Genomic DNA, 23,282 nt, shown 5'->3' with positions numbered 1-23,282 from the left:
AATATGAGCCTATAGTCCTAAAACCATACTGTGAGGGTGATTATCCTCTTCTTTGGAAGCCTTACTTGAGCTTCCAAAAATGAATAATCACACCCTTTGACTAGTGAATGAAAATACATATGCTAAAAAATAATAAAATGAAGAGTAAATGACCTGTGGATAAGAGCAGCTGGAAGGTGCTGGATTTGGGTTCTGCTGACTTTTGAGCAGTTGGGGAAGCTGGGAGATATAGCATATTTAAGTACAATAAATCAAAGCACCTTCTCTTGCATGGCTAAACCATTTCAATTAGTGAACTGAAGAATTATCTTTTTAGTAGAATGACATAAACTTTTGTCAGGAATGTGAGATGATGCATTGTTACAGATTTGATATGGTGGCCCCTGGACACTGTTAGAAAGAGACCACCAGAAACCATGGGTTTACTCTCTGAATGGACTATGAAGAATATGGACTTCTAAGTGGATGCATGGTGAATGGCTAATATGAGTCAAATTCTCCTAGAATTACATTTTTTTCAATATGTGACTTAATATTTGTTGATATAAAAGATTATATAGTTGATGAGAAGCCTGTGGGAAGTAGTGCCTATCTCTGAGTTGTTTCCCTTTCTCTTTAAATAAAAATAAAGACCAAAAAAATGTTCAGTCACTAGATATATCATAGTTTTTATCATCTTTTGGAAACTGAAGGAGTGTAATCCCAAATCTGAACTACCAGCCTCCAGTGACAGTGGTTTCTCCTTGCCAAGTCCACTTGCTGTGCTTGTGAGCTTTGTAGATTTTTAAATGTGTGTTGGCTTTGCTGGTCTTTCATCCAGGACATGTAGATTCCAGTAAAGACACTGCATTTTATCATTGGAATATGGTAAATATTCTCTTTCTTGGAGGCAGTGGATTTAGGGATTTTTGTTTCTTGATGAGACAGAATGAGAGAAAGTTAGAACTCTACCATTATCAAAGATCACCACAGCTGGGCTTCTATAGAGACCTTGTGGCTTCTTAAATACGTATCCCTGAAGTGTTTTACTGGAATACAACCAAGCTCATCCACACTGTTTCTCTTCTCTGCTGTCCTCTTTCCCACTTGCCTCCTTCCTCCCTTCCATTCTCCCGTTTTCTGTCTGTCCCTCAGCTGCCACATGCACTCAGCCTTTTTCCTCCTGTGTGTTTTGGTTCCCTGCACTTTTACTGCCTTATGAGACATGATGTTGTAGTGGGAATAAGGACTCTTGGTTATGAGTAATATCTGTAATTAGCAGATCATCAGAACTGATGCTTGAGTAGATGGTGTCAAGCCATATTTAGCAGATTGGGTTTGAACACCTTGGCAGAACAAGTTTGGTCCAATAAAAAGAGCCGAATTCTTTCCCTTTTAAGAGCTCTCAGGACACTGGTTACATCTAAACCATAGGGGTAGGGGAAGGGTGCCATTTGCCTTTGTACTTCAGACGGAAGGATCACCTGGCAGAAGAGGGAGAGTTGCTTTTTAGGTGTTCCCCGCATCGCCATACACGTGCCTCTTTGATGCGTGGAGAATGCATGAGAGAGATAAAGCAGGACGATTTTTGTGGGAAGCTAGACCAGCCTCCCTCGTTACATAGGCTCGTCCTCTGCATTGCATCCCAGCTTCAGTGATTTGCTGTTTGGAGACTGCAGATTTGCATAGAGCCCCTCGCTTCGCCAGCGTGTGTGGTATTTCTTTTCTTTTTTCTGTTTCCCTTCTACTCGTCTGCTGCTTCTTTTTCCTTAGCTCTCTTTCCCGCTTTGATCTCCGCTTCCTTCATCAGGGTGCACGTTTGCCTCTGAGCCCCTCGCGGGTGTTAAGTGTCAGGACGAAGCGGAGGGAGAGTGCCTGGGAGCAGGCGGGCGATGCGCGCCCCTGCTCCCCGCGCTGCTGCCGGAGGGAGGCTGGCGCGAGCGGGCAAGCCCGCCGGGGCTGAATGGAGGGAAGTGGCGCCTGGATTCCATGGGGTCTGCTTCTCCCTTGAAAGGAGGCTGGGCCAGCGAAGTGGCCTCCCAAGTCCCCACACACAATGCTAACTGGATTTACCTAGTGGATTCAAGGTGGATGGCTGTCATGTAGAAGTGAGGACCCTCCGGGAGGAGCTTTCAACAATTTCCTTGCTCCCCACCCCCTGGCACACACTCTCACCCGAAACTCTTTGGGAGTATCACTGGAGAACCTGGAGCCCTGGAAATCTGGAAGCAACCGCCTGCTCCGCACTTGCTCTTCCCGGGGGCTGCCGTTCCGGACAAGTCCCCTATCGGCTGCATCTGCCTCGGCTATGTTTCGGATTCTTTGGGGTGCAAGGCACGGCGGACTCCAGGACCCCGAGAAGACTGTCCGGAGGAGGGAGACGATGGGTGCTCTGGCTCGGTGAGGCAGCGCCCCGCAGCCCACTCTGAGCCGCCTGCTCCCTGCTGCCCTCTCCCTTCCTCTCCCCTCCCCGTGCCCCAAACTTTGCCTCCGGAGGCGGCTGCCCCTCAGCGGGCGCCCGCCATGTACCAGAGGATGCTCCGGTGCGGTGCCGAGCTGGGCTCGCCCGGGGGCGGCAGTGGCAGCGGAGGCGCAGGGGGGCGCCTGGCCCTGCTCTGGATTGTCCCGGTCACCCTCAGCGGCCTTCTAGGAGTGGCATGGGGGGCGTCCAGTTTGGGAGCGCACCACATCCACCATTTCCATGGCAGCAGCAAGCATCATTCAGTGCCTATTGCAATCTACAGGTCACCGGCATCCTTGCGAGGCGGACACGGTGGGTCTGAGGTGCCAAGTCCTCTCGGGTTCCTCCCTCGCTCCCCCCCCTTCCACCCCCATGCTCTCTTTTTAGCCCCCAAGGCTCGGAGAAATGGGAGCAGAGAACAGGAGGTGCATTTGGGTGTGCTCGGTGGGAGCCACTTATATCTTTGAAGACAATAGAAAAGAGATGGGGGAAGGCATCTGGAGTGTTTGTGGTGTGGGGTGGGAGAAGCGTTCCTCGTAGGGGTGCTGGAGAGAGACATGGGGCACCTATTAAAACACAGGTCCTGGCCCGCGGGCAGGGGGAGAGGGCTACTAGCCAGAAAGTGACTCGGTGTGGCTGATGGGGTGGTGCGCTTTGCTCAGCAAAGGGACCTAAGCACCAGTGACAGGAGGGCTCTGCAGAACCTTTTGTCTGTGCTGACTGCTGCCCCACCTCCTGCCCCATTTTCCTGGCCTGGGGGAGGGAGAGGTTCCAGACTGCACGTTCCTCCAAAGTGTGCCCAGACTGCAGTGCCAGTGAACCCGTATGTCCCGGGACTCACTCAAACAGGAGGTCAATCCCCTTTACACCCAACCTCTTCCCTTAATTTGAGAAAGGAGGGAAACTGAGGCTGGCCAGCCCTTACTCAAAGAAGGGCTCAAAGCAGACCTCTGAACACCATCCCCCTTTTTCCCACCCCACACTCTTAATGCACTTATTTCTCTTGGTGACTGGCCTGAGCTAGTTGAGAGAGGCTTGACTACCCATCTCCCTGAGGACCATGTCTGAAGGCTATTGGTGGAAGGGCTGTCCTTCTTAAGTTTAGTGCTTCCCGGGGAGGGCAGATGGGCCAGTGCTGGCTGGTGTAAGTCAGGAGGTCTGCTTGGAGGAGGAGAATTTAGAGGAAAGAGAAGCTGTTCTCCTCACCCTGGGTTCTTTTGTAAAGAACAGAATGTGAAGAAAAGCCTTGCGGGCAGCTTCCTTCTCCAGCGTGGCCAGCAATATAAGGCTGGGTTCCTCGAATCTTCAGATAAATGTCTGTTTCAGATTCCCTGAACTGACAATAAATAAAATATCAAACTGTTTTGAGAATCTCTCCCCACTCCCAATCTTCTCCCACATGTAAAGTCCACTACTTTAAAAAGCAGGGCAAAAGTTATGGCCACTCTTTCTTATACCCACCCCCCTTCCTTTCCTTGCAGAGCGTCTCACCCTTCCAGACTTGGTTCAGCTCTGGACCCTAGGTCCTGCTCCTTGAGAAATTCCCCTCCTCTGAGCAGCTGCAGGTTATACCAGGATGGCCCCCTTCCCCAGCAACGGGCTTCCTGCCTGGGTTCCATTCTGCTTAGATATGAGAAGCTATAGCCTCACCCAAGTGAAGAGAGAATAATTCCCTTTAGGAGTGACATGGAGACACACCTCAGTATGGGTCCTAGAAATCCCTTCCCTTCCTTCCCCCAGTTCCCTCTCAAGAATTCTCTCCAGTTTCGAGTGGGTAGGGTAGAGTAAGAAGCGATGTCCCAAACAGGGGCTTCTTAGCTAAGAGTAACAGGGAGGATAGATCCCTCTGATCCAGTAAGGAGTCTCTTTGCTCTCACCACTTGCTCACAGCAGAGTCTAGGAGCCTGCTGCTCCGTTACCTGGGTGCTGTTCTTACTCACTGCCTTGCCATTGCGCAGGATCGTGTGAGTCCCAGGGGAGGGAGGCAAGCCAGGGCAAGGGCACAGCGGGGGCAAACGGAGCGTGGGTCTCTGCTGGTGGAGCCAGATGGGGGTAGGGGAGGGAGTAGGGCGCCTAATTGTACCGGTGGGAAGCCCTTGGCTAGTAATCTCATATGCATATTCCCTTCTCCTTTGCTGTGGCTCTGCCCCTCTCCAGGGAGATGAGGAGCCCTTGGGGGTGGGGGAGAGCACGCCTGGGGAAAAGGGGAAAGGAGAACACCAAGGGGGCCCTGCTGCAGGAAAGGCCCCTTCCCCTTTCCAGTGCTGCTCATCCCCAGTCAGGCGCCGTCTGCTGGTCTTGACAAACATTTCTTTCCCTCCAGAGTATAGTGATTGTCTCTGTATGTGAATGAAAAACCAGGCACATCTATCACTGAAAAAGAGAAAGGATAGAAGGAAAGTGGAGAAAATCGTATGTGAGCAGCAGTTCATATCATTCCATTGAATCAGAGAACTTTTTCTTTTCTTTGAAGGATCTACTGTTTCTTTTTGAAACTCCCCAACCTCCTAAGGCACTCTTTTGGTGGAAGCTTTCTGATTTTTTGTTTAAATTCAGAGTAGCACACTTACCAACCTCTGCCAAATAAAATCCCATGTGAAATCTTCCTAGTCATTCCTTCCCTCTCTTGCAAAGGGGGAATGAACTCTGGCTAGAGTATAATCAAAGAACTTTAGGGATGAAGTAGGCCTAAGAAAAGAGGTGATATTGAATGTGTTTGGTCTGTAAACCCCCTCAATATTCAGCTAATTAGAGGAAGGGCCCATAAGGAAATTATCTTTGAGCCTAATAGATGAGGGTGAAGGGAAGCACAAAGGTGAATGACAATATGACAAATTCCTAGCTGAAAATCAAGGAAGGTGTAAATGAGGTTTAGTTCACAGTTTAAGACTACTGAAAGTATACATATATAGATGAACAAATGAGCCAGCCTGTTTGTATTAGAATTTCTTGGAATCATAAGACATTCTTCTCATAATAGGGAAAGCATGTATAGGCTTGAAAGTGTAAAAAGAAAAAAATTATGTGTGGTGTATTTGGGAGGATAAAATTGAGCCTACCCTCTATGTTTTGGAAACTGCAGGGTTGACTATCCAGGTCCATTCTTCTTCATTTTCTCATCACGCCATGCTTCATTTGCACTATTATGAGGTGTCACTTACAAGGATTGCAGGGTGCTGAAAGCGCTCATGGCTACCCCAGCATCTCTGTGCAAGCTGACCCAGTTGCAGAGATTATAATGAGGATTTTTTAAAAATGCACATGAGAAGCAGGTTTTGAGACTTTTGCAAGATCCCATTTTATTTTGCATGTACTTAAACAAATAAGTGATGAAAATACCTTGCAGAAAAATTATATTTTCCTAGTTAGATAAACAGTGAACTGGGTGACTGTTAGTGATAACAGAGCAAGCCTGCTTGTAATTAAGAATGCTACTTAAAGCCAGCAAGAGTTGAGAATAGACCAGTGTGCTCATTTACTGTTGCTTTAGTGATGTACCATATGTGCTGAGCATCGGATGATGTCAGTGCAATGCTCAGGTTCCCATCTCTGCTCCCAGCTTTCCTAAGTACCTCCGCATAGTTTCGAAAATTAGCTTAGAGCCTCTCAATAATTCCAGGAGATAAAGGAAAGAAAAAGCCATCACAGAACTGAGCACACCAGAGCCAGCCATTCTCCTCTCACAAATATGAGCTCCGGAAATTATACTGCCATGATTAGCTTATACTATTAAAGTGCAAAAGGGCTTTCCCAGAAGGGAATGTTAACAGATTTTAAAAGTGTGGACTGTAATTGAAGTAGCCCAGTGCTATTATATAAGGATAATAATATCTTGTGTTTATAATGTTTCTCTTTCTGAGGCGCTTTTGTACACATACTAAACTTCTAAGAGGAGTGGTGTGTTTTGGAGGGAGTTGTGAATATGATTTTCTTTATAGGTGCACCAAAAAGTGGAGCCAAATCTCCAATCAGAGTCAAAGAGGAATCTGAATCAAGGCTTTGTGACCCATAGCCCAGAGCAATTTCATGAGCTCACAGGTTTTGAGAGTGAAACTGAGAGGGTTCTCCATGTCTTGAATGATTGATCTCTTGGAGTACAAATTATTACAAGAAGCAAGGCAGAGAATTTTGCTTCCAGCCTGTATTAACAACAATGACTCTGGTAGAAAGGCTGATGGCACCTCACTGGTGTCCCACGGAGCACTTCATTGATTCAGCCAGGGAGGTTTTTGTTTGTCCTTTGTTTTTTCTCAGATGCAGGAGGTGGCTGTTTGATAAAGCTGATTCCTTTGCTCTTTTGTCTAGCAACCAAGATGGTTAGTAAAACCTTTCACAATGTATTTGACTTTGCTGCATTAAAGGAAAATTTATCTCTTTTCATAATTAATTCATATGTGTGACCCAGAACATTTCTGGCTATGAATATTCTGCTAAAATAGACATTCCTACCCCACACCTCTTTCTTATTTGGCTTCTTCGACAAAAATGTGCAACACTGCAGTGCAATTTTAGGCAAGATTGAGAGCTAATATTTCTGGAAGTACCTTTGAATCAATCATGGTCCAAGTCATGCAAGACTCTGGGGTAATTTTTTTTTTGCCCCCAACTTTAATATACTTAATTCTCAGACTGTCCAGTCGTTTATTTAGTAAATGTAGAATATGTGCATGTTTTAGTTTTTGTGCACCAGGTATCGTGGAAGGTCAGGTGATAATGGGGAGAAAGGGAAATAAAGATGAGGGAGGAGGAACTAAGATACTGGCGGCATGACCATAAAAATAAAAAAAAGTTTACAATTGAGTTCTAGAAATCTAAGCTGTTGTTAGAAGGAGTTAATCTTGAAACAAACAGACAAAACTTGTTCTTTAAAAACAAAAACCGTATATCTTATGTATACATAGCAATCATCAAGGACTCTACATAAAATTATCTGATAAAAATATCAACATAGTAAATTTTATCTACATCACTTTATATTGTTCTTTATTATTAATGCTCTATAAAGAGCTCCTTGCACAATTGCTTTCTGCCATGTTGCTACATATATTTCCTCTAATAAAACATAGTTTTTATTTTTCAAACAGAGACAAGGCTTGTTTTGCAAATGTATTTAAGACAGGTGACTCTTTTATTGACTTAAATTTGCACTATTGTATAAATAACTGAGGCAGCTTGACTAGTGAAGACAGTTTTCAGAAACATATCTTCTGAAAATTTGACCACTGCCACATACATTGTGCAAAGTTACTAAGCCACTTATCCCACTAAAATTGTTTCCTCAATCTATAAAATAAAAACACACTGAGTTACAGCTAGTAAAAATAAATGAGACCATGAATTTTATAAGTGCCCAGACTTTAATAGGTCCCTAATAAATGTTTGCTTAAAAAATAGATTTTTAGGTTGTTTCCACATCTTGGCTACTCTGAAGAATGCTACCGGCAACTAATATCTCTTCCAAATCCTGATTTCAATTCTTTTTAATTTTTTGAGGAGATCCTATTCTGTTTTCCATAGTGGCTGCAACCATTTTTCTGGTCAGTTTCACAAGAGTTCCTATTTCTACACACCCTAGTCAAAACTTTGGATTTTAATAATAACCATGCTAATAAGTGTGAGGTAGTTATCTCCTTGTTGTTTTGATTGAATGGTTCAAGAGAATGTGGTATATACAAACAATGGGATAGTAATCAATCTTAAAACAAAAAGAAGGATGTTCTGCAGTATGTGATTACTGCATTATCCTGAGTGAAATAAGCCAGTCACAGCAAGACAAATTCTACATGATTCACTTTAATGAGGTATCTAAAATAATCAAACTCATAGAATCAGAGAGGAGAATGGTGGTTGCTAAGGGCTGGAAAAAAAGAGGAAATAAGTTGATAATCAATGGAGCCTAAAGTTTCAATTATATAAGATGATTAAGTTCTGCAGATCTGCTGTACTACGTTGTGCCTATAATTAACAATACTCTATATGCACTTTAAAAATTGTTAAGAGAATAGATCTCATGTTAACAGTTCTTACATGATAAAATTAAAAGTTAAAAGAAGAGATTTCAGAGAGAAGACACATGTAGAAAAAAAAAAAAAAAAAAAAAAAAAACAGACCTTGAAATCTGGAGACCTGAATTCTAACTCTAATTCAGCCAATTATTAACTGTGACCTCTGGAATTCATTTCCAGCTTTGAACATCAGATCCCAGACAGAACTTAGCTCTAATAATTTGAGGAACACATTCCTCCCATTTTATATATGTGAACACAGAGCTTTAAATAATTTAAGTGAACTGAATTCATTGAGTCACAACTAATTAGTAGCAGACTTGGACATAAAACCCTCTCTTCTAACTTACCTTCTTCCTCATTTAGAATACTCTTCCAGGAAGCCTTTGTTCCAGGTGAAGAGGGACTGCACTAATTCATCCAGACTTCCACCTGAATACTGTATAGCCTAAGGCAGTTCTTCTTAGATGACTAGCTGGGATTGGAACCTTAGTCTTTGGGAAGAGATTTGAGCAGCCTAACTTAGTAGAGAAAACCATTTTTGATCTGCTCCAGTTCCTCACCATAGTCAGCCATCAATGTCTCATTTACACTACATTGTGTGCTTTTTTTAATGAAAGGCACAGTTTTTGAGTTGTTAATGTTCTCGATAATAATGTTGATCTTGGCTTTTAATAGTGTTTTGTAATTCATATATGTGTTATTTTTTAATTGAACTAAGAGAATGTCCAACTTTGAGTCCTAAGATTCCTTTAATAATAAGGATCTCATAAAATTCCAATGTCTTTTCTTATCTTTCCCAGAGTCCTTATTGATTCAAAACAAACCACAACTAGACTTATTTCAGCAAAGATTGTATTAGGGTTCCTTAAGCCATCCAGCTGTCCAGTTGGTTTACACTGGTACACAAGACCCATGATGTATGGTTTGGGCTCAGGGTACTTGACTAATATTTGCCTCTCGCCTGAGATCCCTTTAAGGAATGTCTCTTAGAACAGCACCTACTTCATTTTCTTGGCTCTTTGCATCACCCTTTTTGTTTTTTGTAAGGTGTAGAATATCTCTCCACATAGAAATTGGTAATAGCCTTTTAAAGTATTCCATTCTCTCACAAAATGCAAGACTTTTTTTAAAGCATAGATTATATAACACTGAATTCCCTCAAGATTTTGACAGAACTTTGTAAAAACAGGTGTATTTTAAGCATGTACTTTCACAGAGTCCTGATGTAAAGTGTCTCATTTAATCATGATAGTCACCCTAGCAGGACTTATTATGACCACCGTTTTGCTGACAAGGAAACAGATTTAGAGAGGCAATCATTCACCAGGGTCACTGAATTAATAAGTAGCCATAGTGCTTTTGCTTTTCCATGACTTAAGATAAGAGGTAGGTTTTTACAAAGAATATTTCATTTGAATTTAGAAGACCTGAATTTTGTCCCAGTATTGTGATTCCTCAGTTCATTTTTTCAAAAAAAAAAGTTTTTTTTTAATTAAGAATAAAATTAGTCAAAAATATAGCTAACTCATGGTTAATAAGAATTTCAAGTGGATATTGATGTGAAATTTATATCTCCATTCTAGTGAAAGAAATTTTAGTTAATATTACATTTTGATACTTAACAGAAAAATAAGTAATAAATTGGGAGTAGATTAATAAATAAGGGCCATTTTCAAATTCAACAAAGCATTACACTTAGTGATGAAAATGTTGTTAATCAAATAACAATTATAATAAAACACTTTATGACTAAAAGATGATGATTCTTGGAAAAATGTCCTTTTAATCACCAAGTATATAGGCAGATAAAAAGAACCTGCTGTGATCATTACGTGAATTTAGTATCAGTGAGATATGTGAATCTGAACTGAGGTTGTGTTCAAAAGTGTTTCTTCGGTATACTTTCAATATGTGTGTCTGTGTGCATATTAAGTTACATGAAGTTTCTATGAATCTTGTGGCCACTTTTATTGTGGAATTCAAAGTATTATTAGATCATTTTTGGCTATGGGATCTCCAGTTTTAAATGTATAATGTGACCCACAATTTTTTATGGAAGGTTATGGATTTTACTCTATGTTCATGTACATAGTTCATAAATTTCTAAATAAATTAATGAGAAAAATATTACACATCTGAAAACTAGCAATTAGAAAGAAATGAAACTTGAAAGTAAATGGTAAGGGATTGATCTTTAATATGTGGTAAAATAGAAGATAGTGACATTGACTAACGTGGACGTCACTTCTACACAGTTGTTTTTATTATCTGGATTGCTATTGAACTAACATTGGTACATGTAATTAATTATGTGATTCAGACTGTCTTGGCTATTAGTTACCATCTGGTCACCATGACATATTTTTCTGGATTACTATGGGATTCAGAGCTGGTAAAAGAAAGTGGTGTTTATGATGCTTCTTAAAACTGAGATGATTTTGGATTCTGAAATCTCTGATTTTACATCAATATTGAATTATCTAAGTGTGGATAGTTACACAGCATATAGTACATCACTATGAGTGATTGTGATGTGTTCTAAAAACTATATTCAGGGCAAATGTAGAAGCTTTGTGCATGGTGCTCTATCTATTACTATCTGATCAGCACTTTTACTTGGGCATGGAGGATGATGTTTAAGAAAAGTGTTGTTTTCCTAATGAAACTTCCTTTCAAATTTTCAAGATTTTGACTTTGTTAATCTGACTAATACTCTAATTCATATCCATGAGATTTTATATGTAATTATCCTTTCAATTAGCAAATATGTTACAATCTGTTATAGATAAATAATACAGAGCATGAATAATTTAAATACCTATAGGAATTTTAGCCTAAAAGGTGTATTATAGAAACTGAACTTTGTTTTGCAGAGCATTATTTAGTAGTATACTTACTTAATATTGCATATTGATTCCTAAAGATCTTGCAATATTGAACTATTTATGCCTACATTCATATTGAAAATTGACCATATTGAGATTAAATCTTTCCAAAGATGAGTAATGAAACTTTCCTGAACACTCTAAGCTACTCTTCCTTGAAATTCACTCTTAATATTTTCAAAATTAAAATGTGCTGTATCAGTCACTTTTCATGTCTACTATCAAAGTATTAACATATGCTGGGATAAAATGAATATTAAATTAATCTCTGTCAGCAATGTGGTTAATTGGACATGCTGTTATATATGCAAATGATGTATTTCATTTCCCCACTTGTTTTTTTTCCTTGGGACTTGTTCTAAGTGAGATAATAGAGCTTTTGATAGTGCTATGGACAATTCATCACACCTCAATTAAAAGTAGGACATTGCTGATGGGTTTCTGATAAACATCTTTATAGAAAAACCTTGTGTTTCAGTATATTCACAAGGTATTTTTTGTCTGGGTGCCTTTGTAATGACTGAAATATATAATAGTCTATTTGTACTTGCCAACAATAAAACATTTGCCTTAATAACTTTATTTTAAGCATAAAACTTTGCCTTTCCAGAAAATCTAAATGTAAATTATTTTACATAAGAAATAATTCAACTCTTGGATTATAGTAAGAAAGTGACTTAAATAGTATTGGGGTATTTCACTGTCTAATTCTCTCTTGTAAAAAGGCTTTAAATACAAAAAACTAGGATTATATAAAATGGTAGTAAATGACCAATTAAATTATTCACTTACTGAATAATCACTTAGAGTTATTATATGTCAGGTACTATTCTAAGCCTTTAGTAAACTATCAACTCATTTAATCATCACAAGAACGCTGTGAGATAGGTACTGTTAATCTCCCATTTGACACATAAGATTATAAAGGCACAGCAGCATTAAGAAATGACAGGGTTACAATACTGAAGTCATGGTACCTGGATTTCAACCCAGGCAGGCTCCCATCCAAGCCCATGCTCTTAACCTCTACATTATGCTGTCAACAAAAAAAATTTATCATAAAGGAGTGCATTGTTTTCTCATCCAGCTTTTATCACCAGTAGTACATAAAAGACCAACCAAGGATCGCTATCTGGATTTACTTTGTTTAATTTCCAACAAGTCATTTCACTGAAGGTTTAGTGTCTCATCCTTATTTTCCAATTTTGTTTGTAAGCATCTTGCTTCTTAAATACAGAGGGCATCGGGAGGCCTCCCTGTGTCTCCCTTCTTCATCACTTTGTTTTGACTGATTTATTAATCTGCATATCCACCACCACATCAAGAGTAAAGGAGTGATTGATTTTAGATGCTTATTAATGTTTATTAACTTCTTTCATTCTAGCTGGCAAATACATTCCCACCAAATTGATAAATCTCCTGTGATAATAGGCTAATTTGCAAGGGTAGCCATGACTTACAATTAAAAGGGAACAGTTGCAATGTATCTGACTATGTGATTATATTCTCATGATTTGAAAGGAATGCTTCTGCAAATGGTTAAAATTGTATAATTCAGAAGGCAGGGAATACATAAAACCCTGATAATTAACAAACTATTTTAAGTATTTATCCCTAATTTTAATTATGGTTTCTTAATTATGAAACATTGAAATCTTAAAAAGGAAAATTGTGTTTGTTATATATGCATGGTATTTTATCACTACATAAAGAATTTAAGCATTTCTTTCACTTATTTCTGATTAGACTCTTTAAGTTGGATATGATTCAGAAAGGATAGTAAATGCTTTGAAGTTTGAGTCTCCTAGGTACATTTTTCTTGAGGATTCTTTTGCTTCTCCAGTTTAACACCAGATTTTTTTGTTTCATCTTATTTATTGGCATTATTTTCATTTCACTGATATTAATGTTATGGGAATTCTAGGAAGTTCCTAGCAAGAAGAAGGATTACTCTTTTAGATTTCATTGTATTTCACTAAATCTCAGGGAGCCTCAGTTTCCTCAAGAATAAAATAAGCCTATAATATCTATTCCATGGGGTTGTTGTGAAGATTAGATACTTGATGAAATCATATGGCACAGGATCTGATAAATGACTACTGCTCTTCAACTAGTAGCTTAACCTGTCTGTTTCCAGCAGTGGGTCTTCTCTGCTCTGGACTCCACTAAGGAAAAAAAAAAAAAAAAGAAGGATTCAGGTTATTAAAATGATTATGCTCAGAGTATTTTGCAATATGCTAGGTTGACTTGGTAGATTCCTTAAGGAAAGACACAGAGTTGAAACTGAGATCGTTTCCTGGCATTTGAGTTACCCAAAAAAAAGAGTAACACAGATATTAACAAGAGGAGATTATGCAGAAAACCAACAATTGTTATGCCCTCTGTTCATGTGGGAGTTAAACCAGGAAAACTGCATTAGGGCTGAATTGCCAAGACTGTTGGTGCATCTTTGTGTTGAACTTTGCTTGGTTTTAGGAAATTCTTTTAGAATTTAAATGAAGACTTCTTAAGATAGGGTGGAGGAAGAGAGGACATTGAGGCTCAGGAGAAAATTAAGAAAATGCCCCCCCCCCCACCTTTTTTTTTTTTTGCCCGATCAGCCTCTGAAAATGGTAACAAATGCTAAGCCATCTTACCTGGCTGTATTACAGCTGAAAGAGATTTTGGTGTGAGAAACAGTATTTCCTGGCCCAGAATAGCTATGCCACTTCTTTTACCATAGCCATATTGATGCCATAGCCAAATGCTAAGAGTCTAGCATTTACACAGAATATAAGCATTTCAGAATACTAAATCAAATGAAAATAGCCAGCAACTGTAATTTAGTCAGCCATTTTTAAAACATAAGTAGCCAAGTTTATACAGTAAATGACTGTTTTTAACAGGAACTTAATATCTATGCTTGATTTTTCCCCTTCTTTCTAAAAACAGGCTCTCTGGGGAACCATGTAGTAGGCAAAATTTCATGGCAGTTTGCAGATTAAAGTTTTTGTCATTATTGGCCTTCCCCCAAGGTCTACTTCTTGTGATATGTGAGGGACAGCAACAAGTTTAATTTATGAAATCATGTAGCTTGAATCTTTCCCTAAATGAAGATGATTTTCTAGAGAAGAGATAATGGTGAAGAGTATTTCTGAAAAAAGTATTTCCTGGCTTCTCTGGGGCATATGATTCATGAGTTTAGGTTCCATCTCCTGTATTCATGCATTGCATAATGTTTTGGAGAATCTGGAGACCATGCATATTGAGTGCCTGCCATTCAAGAAACAGGGTCCCAAAGAACATGTCTTGGAAGTCTGCACAATGACACTGTAGGTGTTTAGAAATCAGAAAACCAGTTTTGAGCAAGGGAGTCATTAAGAGCTTCATTAAAGAAGTGAGCCTTCAGAGAAACTTTGAAACATGGATACCTGGGACACGGGGAAGAAAAATGGGAAATTAGCAAGAGCAAGTAGCATGAGCAGAAAACATCATTTTCATTCCATTTGTTTCTTTATTTTTAATTGTGCAAGGATTGCGCATTCAGTTTTTCGTAGTCATCTCAAGACGACTGGGTCTGACCACCGAATGAGTATGTGTGTGTGTGTGTTTGTGTGTGTGTGTACTTTCTTAGACATGCAACCAACAAACAATGAATTTTTTTCCATTGCTGGTGAAAAGCATCATAGAAGAGATCTGATTCTTAGTTTAGCTGTAAAACACAATGATGTATGATGTACTCACTAGACACTAGTGTGGAGCTGTCAGACAGGCACCCATTCTTGAGTCATGGGCAGGCATATATAGAGAAAAAAGCCCCTCAGTCCACAAGGGCAGTGTGTCACCTGCCCCTTGCCTGTAGGATGCCCTGATACCCTCACTGGTAAGAGAACATGATAAAGGAGAAAGATGTAGGGAGCTAACTTCTGTTTTAACATAATTTCTTTCATTCAGCCTCCTCATTCACAATATGCAGATATTTAGGTTATTACCAAAATGTGGGTGTTGGCACACTGTCTGCTGGCAAATCACTGTTTCAGTGAGAGCCAAGAATGCAGAGAGAAATCAATCAACAAGTGCTTATCAAGTGCCTGCTGCTCGAAGTAGGACGTTGTCTTACTGCCTGCCAAAGGACACAGGGCCTGAAAGAGGACTTTGAATCCATTATGCTGTTTTTGGCTTTAAAACTTAACCTGCCTGTCTAGTTTTTCCTCCAACTACCTTAGGACAGCCTTCCAAGTGCCTGGAGTAGCCAGCAGGAAAGGGGAGAGCCGTTACTTTTTCATTCTATCACTGCATACCAGAGGCTCCATCTACACCATCAAATGGACTAGACAGACACAGTTCTTCTTTCAATACCAATTCTAGAGGAAACCCATCAATGCCCTGTTGATAGTTGAAGACATGTTTGATTACATTTCCATCTTCACATTTTTGGAGCTCTTAATGTAAAACAAACACACAAAAAGAAAAATGGTTTCTCATGTTGTACATCACATGACATGTATAGTTAACCTACAAATTAGGCATGGCAGTTTTTGCCACATTTTGCAGGCAGGGAAGTGATGTGCCTTGATCACTTTAAGTGGCCTGATTAGTCACATGTTTATAAATGGTAGAGTAGGGACTTGAATGCAGTATAATGGTTCCCAGAGCTCAGTAATGCTTCTGCAGTGCAAATAAGTGAGCACAGGTATTTGTATACTGTCCTTAGAAACTCATGGAGATGAGTAGACCTAACGATTCTGCAGGAATTCTGGAAAGAAACTACTGAAAGGGCCCAGACTCTACAGACCTGGTGGGCTAGAAGAGAAAGGAGAAAGGTCTCAAGGCCCTTTAAGAGAAAATAAAATAAAAGTTGAGATTGTTTGGTAAGATGGTCAGGATTAAAGATCTGATTTGAATACATTTTGTAAGTGTTATGGTTTAATTTTCTTGTTGCTTAATAGGGTTTGTCTTTTGGAAATGAAGTGAGGATTCCAGCTTGAAGAAGGAACTCACTAGCTTTTGATTATTGTTGAAATAACTCAAAAAAAGTGTACACGCAACTGGGGAAAACACTTAGGCTTGATATATTTATATTTAGTCTTGTAATGTTTTTTAGATGAACAGTGACAAGAAGCTGTATATAATTAAAACATCCAATTACTTGTGGGGAATCACTTAAGAGCACTCGGAAAATTGAGATATTCTGTCAAAAACTTATTTTTGAAGCTTTGATTCTTCATAGAAATAACAGAAACTTGAGAAGAGAGTCTCTCACTTTGGAAATGTATTTTACATATAATAGTATGAAAACAATGACCAGTGGCAAGATGGTCAGCATCCCCGCTGAAGCAGGTAGCTCACCAACTAGACAAAAGTGAATGCTTCCAGATGTTACCAACTAGTTTAGAGATTATGCTGAGATATTCAAAGTGAGTGTTTGTAGAGACACACCCCACATTTTTAAAACAGCAATCTAAATACCCTGGATTAACTCCCCTGAGGGCAGGAAGTATGGTTTGGTGTATCTATAGCACTAATATAGTGCCCAACAATAAATACTCAAGCATACATAAATGTTTATAGAATGATTTCTAGGTCTCCTTATATAGGAGCAGTGATATGTTTATACTCTTAGTTAGAACTGACTTTAAAGCTAGCTGCAGTTATCAGAGTATGACTTTTGAGCCCTATTAATAGCCTGAAACATCTGAATATTTTCCCCATTGCCCATGATTCCACCATTAGAGATTCATTCTTTAGTGTCTTGATAGCTTTTCTTAAAATATGTTGTGTGTTGAAAGAGCATGAGCTTTGGAGTCATGATCCACCACTTGCTAATTGGATGACCTCTCTAAAATGGGATAAAATGACAATTCCTGTCCTTATTGAACTATGTTATGTGAGAAATAAAAGAAATAACATGTGTAAAGTGCTACATAAATTAAAAAGAATGAGAACATTTTAATAATATATGCAAATGATTTACTTAGGAAATAACCTTACTTTAAGCTGATGTAAACTGATGATTCTTAAAATTTGAACTTCATCAAATCACCTAGGGAGTTTATTAAAACTGCAGATGACTGGGTTGCAGCCCTGGAGAGTCTATTCAGTAAATTTGGGGTAGGACTCAAGAAGTTGCATTTCTAAATATTCAAATTAAGAAATTGTAATGTAAATGGTTTGGGGAGAACTTTTTAAGAAGCAGGACTTCACATAATTACCAAGTAATATCTTCAGTGGCGGGCTTTTACCTACCTCTTTGTAAGCCTTCAACATATATTGTCAAATGAGTAATTAGGAAGTGATTGCTTTACATCCATAGGGCACAAGGAAATCACTAGGATATAGGGAGGATAATGTGAGAATTTATCTTAAACCTGATATCACATTAATATTCAATTGATTTTAATAGAATTTTAACAAGGATACTAACAAATTATTAAGTATATTACCCTTCCCCTAGGAAGGAGTATTATACATAATATGTATTCATACAGAAGTGGACTACAAACAGTTTTTTAAGAAGCTCATAGTTTTTCTTTTAATGGAATGGGGTGTCTCTACCTACAGCTAACTCTGTTTTTACTGTAGAGTTGTACTTTTGAAGGTGTTTATATAAGTGCATACACACACACACACACACACACACACAAAATTTAAAAATCTTAGTCTTCAATCTCTTTTGTCCTTATAGTTACACATTCTTTGGTCGTCTATTACCAATATCCATAGAAAGAATATTTTAGTCTATAATGTAAACTAAGGTGTCCTTTTTTCTCCTTCAAGTAAAAAAGTCTTCTGATGGTTAATACTTTTTTCTTTGGCCAAGAGAGCTTTCTTTGATCCAGCTATTATTATTTTTTAAATATGCTTTATTGATTATGCTGTTACAGTTGTCCCTATTTCTTTTCCCTTTGTTCCCCTCCACCCAGTGACACCCTTCCCTCCATTTGTCCCCACTCCCCCTTAGTTCATGCCCATTGCTTGTGCATATAGTTTTTCTCCACATCTTTCTATCTATTCCAGTCCCTTCTACTATGCTTCTTAATTCCTGTACCATCTCCCTCTCTTCCCCCCTCCCCACTCCTAGCTGACCTCCCCCCAGTATGTTCCCCATACCTATAATTCTTTTCCCACTCTTGTTGCCTACTTGGTTTGCCTTTGTTTTGATTCTCTAGCTTTTGTTGTTGGTTGTTGTGATAACAGTTTTCATTTTAACATTCATAGTTTTGATCCTCTTTCTCCTAAACAAGTCCCTTTAACATTTCATATAACAGTGGTTTGGATCTGATTAACTCCTTCAGTTTTACTTTGTCCTGAAAGCACTTTCTCTGCCCTTCTATTCTGAATGATAGCTTCACTGGACAGAGTAATCATGGTTGTAAGTTTTTGCTTTTCATTACATTGAATATTTCTTGCCAGTCCCTTCTTGCCTGCAGAGTTCCTTTTGAGAAATCAGCTGATAGTCTTATTGGGACCCCTTTGTATGTAATTCTCTTCTTCTCTCTTTCTGCTTTTAAGATTCTCTCTTTATCCTTAATTTTTAACATTTTGATTATAATGTGTTTTGGTGTGGTTCTCCCTGGGTCCAGTTTATTTGGAACTCTCTGTGCTTCCTGGATCTGTAAGTCTATTTCCTTCCCCAAGTTAGGGAAGTCCTGCTTCATTATTTTTTTACATAATTTTTCAATTTCTAGTTCTTCTTCACCTTCTGGCAGTCCTATGATTCAGATGTTGGCCCGCTTATAGCTGTCCCATAGGTTTCTGAGCCTCTCTTCATTTTCCTCACTTTTCATTTCCTCTTTCTGCACTGGTTGACTGTTTGTTCCTTCCCTATGTTCCAATTTGTTAATTTGATCCCTGGTTTCTTTCCCTCACCACTAGTTTCGTATGTGTTTTCATTCATTTCAGCAGGACTAGCCTTCATTCCTTCTCCGTCTTGTTTAAGATCTGCTGTTAGGTTTGTAAGCATTCTTAGAACCAAAGCTCTGAACTGTGCCTCAGAAAGATTTCCTATCTGCTGATCTGTTAGATCAGATATTTGCTGGCTGGTCAGTTGTGTCACTGGGGATCTCTGCCATCCTGACAGTTTTGTGTTTACCTTTGCTTCCTGGGTGGGGCTGTCCCACCTCCTATGGTATAGGGGGCAGAGTCCTGTGCATTCATCACTACCCAGCAACCCTTCTCACCACACTGTGGTGCTTTGTGTGAGGGTGGGGGTCCAATATGGATTCTTGCTGTTTACTCTCCGCTGAAAGACCGGGAGCTTATTCCTCTGTCCCCACCCTCTCCTTCCTTCACAGTCCAAGGCAATGGCGGGGGGCGGGGGGGTGAGGGGGTCTGCCTTCCACGGCATTGGAATCGTGAGCTGATGGGTCTGGTCTGCAGCTGGGCGCTTCCCAGGTGTTTCTCGCCTTTTTAAATATGGATGTTTGTGCTTACCACCATCCTGCCGCTCTTTGCCCCAGCTTTGCCCCTCCTACCCATTCAGACAAGCACCACTTCTGTATAACTTCATACGTTGGACTTCCATGTAGCTTTATTTTTGGAAGTTCTGGTTATTTCTGGTTTTGCAGTAGATGAATTCTTTCTTAGTTGTGGAGGGAGACAAAGCATGTCAGTGTAGGCCTCTATCTTGGCTGAAAGTCTCAATCCAGCTATTGTATTAATATATATTTCATCACATCCTATTTATAATATTTTAGATTTTGTAATATCTTTTTCAAGTTTCTTCCCATTTAATGCCTGTGATTTTTTTAAGTATATTTTATTGATTATGTTGTTACAGTAGTTCCAGTTTTTTTCCCTTTGCTCCCCTCTGCCCAGTAACCCCCTCCCCTCCAGCAATCCCACCCCCCTTAGTTCACGTCCATGGGTCATGAATATAAGTTCTTTGGCTTCACCGTTTCCTATATTATTCTTAACATCTCCCCTATCTATTTTATACCAACCAATTATGCTTCTTAATCCCTGCACCTATCCCCATTTCCCCCCCACCCCACTCCCAGCTGATAACCTTCAAAATGATCACCATACCTAAGATTCTGTTCCTATTCTGGTTTGCTTAGTTGAATTTTGTTTTTATTTCTTAGATTCAGTTGTTGATAGTTGTGAGTTTGTTGTCATTTTAGACTTCATAGTTTTGATCTTCTTTTTCTTAAGTAAGTCCCTCTGATATTTCATATAATAATGGCTTGGTGATGGTGAACTCTTTTAGCTTTACTTTGTCTGGGAAGCACTTCATCTGCCCTTCCATTCCAAATGATAGCTTAGCTGGATAGAGTAATCCTGGTTGCAGATTGCCTTTCATCACATTAAATAGTGCTTGCCAATCCCTTCCTGCCTGCAAAGTGTCCTCTGAAAAATCAGCTGATAGTCCTATAGGCACCCCACCGTAGGCAACTCTCCGCCTCTCTCTTGCTCTCCCCAGGACTCCCTCTTTATCTTTCACCTTTGGCATTTCAGTCATGATGCATCCTGGTGTGGTTCCCTCTGGGTCCAGCTCATCCGGGACCCTCTGCGCTTCCTGGACCTGTATGTCCATCTCCTTCACAAAATTTGGGAAGTTTTTCTCATTTTTTTCAGTTCTTGCTTCCTCATTCTGCACTGGTTGACTGTTTTTTTCTTCCTTGTGTTCCAGATCATTGATATGAACCCCGGTGTTCTTCCTTTCACCATTGCTTTTGTGTGGATTTTCCTTTGTTTCACTTAGCATAGCCTTCACTTCTTCCCTTATGTGTTTGCCATACTCAAGCATATCTGTCAAGCCTGTGAGCATCTTTATCACCAATGTTTTGAATTCTGCATCTGTTAGGTTGGCTATCTCCTTGTCATTTAGTTCTCCCACTGGAACCTTGATCCATTTCCCCCTTTGGGCCATATTTCTCTGTCTCCTCATTCTGACAGGCTCCTGTGTTTGTTTGCCTCCATGTCCCAGGTAAAGCCATCGTTCCTGTTACGTTGTAAGGGGCGGAAACTTAGGGATTCGTCAGTACAGGGCGACCTGTTTCACCATGTTGTGGCACTGTATGTGAGGGAGAGGTCCCAGAGGGAACAATGCTGCCAGCCCAGCACTCGTTCCTTTTCCAGGCACCTCTCCCACTTCCACACCAGACTGGTGCTCCTCTAGCTGCTGCCCTGGCCGTCGTTCCCAGAGTTGGGGGTCTGCAGACATTCTAGGACTGTGGGGTCCCTTTAAACAAGTAGACTCTGCTGAAACTGATAGTTTCTGCCTCCACCCCAACCCCTACTGGTCTGCACAGTCAGAAGCAATGAGATTTGATTTTCCCCAGTTCTGGGACTGTGAGCTTTGCGGTCCAGTGAGGAGCTGGGAAAGCTCCTCAGGTGTTCCTCCTGACTTTTTAAAACGTGACTGTGCTTTCCACTGGCCTCCCACTGTCACTGCTGCTGCTGCTGCTGCCACCACACTGTGTCCTCTCTACCCTGGCTCCACCCCTCCTACCTGTCTGGATGAGTATTTCTTCTTTATGTCTTTGTTTGCTGGACTTCCATGTAGTTTTATTTTCTGGAACTTCTGGTTGTTTCTAGTTTTGAGGTAGTTGTATTCCTTCTTAGTTGTGGAGGGAGATGCAGTGTGTCTGTCTATGCCTCCATCTTGGCCAGAAGTCTTTAATGTCTGTAATGTTTTAATGTTAAATCTTTTATGAACTTCTCCTTTCTTGGTCTCTTTCCTAAATTATCTATACCCTTTTTAAAAAGGACATTATTATTAGATTGTAATTCTACATTTTGGGGGACTTTATGTGGATGACAAGTATAACTCTAGAATCACACACTTGGAATAAAAGGAGGCATTTTAGAGATTAACTGGTTCCCACTCTTAATTTTGCAAATAAAAACAGAGACCCAGGAAGGTTAAATACTCAGTTCTAGAAGCCTTTCCTAGGTCTTTATTGCTTTTCTCTCAGAGTTAATTATGAGTTATCCAAAGTCAGAGTAACCTAACCATATCCAAGCCATTCTGTGTGAAGAATTTTAAGTCAAATAACTCCCATGGCAGTAAATAAATTCTGAAAAACTAAACAGGTTATTTTTTTTTATAGTTCAAGAATATATTTTAATTTTTGAGCTACTTTATTTATTAAAACTTCTTCATTGAATGGAGAACATTACTCCGGTGTGCACTATTGAACTGAAGGTTTAAAATGTTACCTTGCTTAATTTATATTACTATGGAGAATTTTTTTTTTTTTTTAAATATAGAGAAAATAGTGTTGGGGTTGGAGGAAGTGGGAAATAGGTGTTGGGTGAAAGAGTTTTCAAATGTGAATATTCTTGGGGCTGCCAGGTTAAAGTATGGCCTTCTTTTAATATTTCATCATTGTCCATGACAGAAGGGGAAGGAAAGCATTTCTATGTCTTAAATCTTTCTTCATTTAGACATCTAATATAATGGGCATTTTAAATAACAGTTGTTATTATTATCATTATTGCTGCACAAGATTGGGAAAATAGAAATTTGAGGAAAAAATTACAACATCCATAATCACAATATCCAGAGATAAGCACTATTAAAACTGTGGTGTATTTTATTAGTTATTTATCTTTATATATTTAAATGTTTAATAATAGAATATATTACACACTGTTTTTCAATCCCTTTTTAATTAAAGCATATGGAAAACATTTTTTCTTTATTAATTTCTTTCTAAACCTAACATTTTAGTGACTGAATGGTATTCCATCAGAACCACATTAATTTCACTAATGATTTTGTTGTTAGACATTTATATTATTTCTGTTTATAAAATTTGATTTCTGCTGTTATCAACAATACTTAAATATAAATATCTGTGTTGTACACAAAATGGTAATTCTAAGTTGGAAGTATAGTTATGTTTAGATTTTTGGTGCCCATGCATACTGAATTCCATCCCTTCTCTCCAGTACATTTCTTTATATTATCTTTTGTGCTGTTCATTTCCTGGAACACTGTCCATCCTAGGTTATAATTACCAC

At 39.4% G+C, this 23,282-nt stretch overlaps 1 protein-coding gene across 8 annotated transcripts in view; it reads left to right on the top strand.

The window, feature by feature from the left end:
- Positions 1–23,282, top strand: part of NRXN1 (neurexin 1) — a 624,294-nt gene that overhangs the window by 203,334 nt on the left and 397,678 nt on the right. For 2 of the 8 annotated variants that reach the window (XM_090281279.1, XM_090281277.1), the window contains exon 1: positions 1,805–2,752. The exons of 4 other annotated variants lie outside the window; for them this stretch is intronic. In XM_090281279.1, coding sequence (XP_090137405.1) covers positions 2,503–2,752 — 250 coding nt within the window. In that variant the 5' untranslated portion in view covers positions 1,805–2,502. Of the gene's footprint in view, positions 1–1,804; positions 2,753–23,282 lie in introns of those variants that run through there. 2 more of the 8 variants (XM_090281278.1, XM_090281276.1) reach the window with 1 other exon arrangement.

This window comes from Furipterus horrens, unplaced genomic scaffold (genome assembly GCF_987537825.1).
Source record: "Furipterus horrens unplaced genomic scaffold, mFurHor1.1.pri manual_scaffold_6, whole genome shotgun sequence".
Lineage (NCBI taxonomy): Eukaryota > Metazoa > Chordata > Mammalia > Chiroptera > Furipteridae > Furipterus > Furipterus horrens.
The sequence above is the reverse complement of the archived record's forward strand: the minus strand, read 5'-3'. Positions and strand labels throughout refer to the sequence as shown.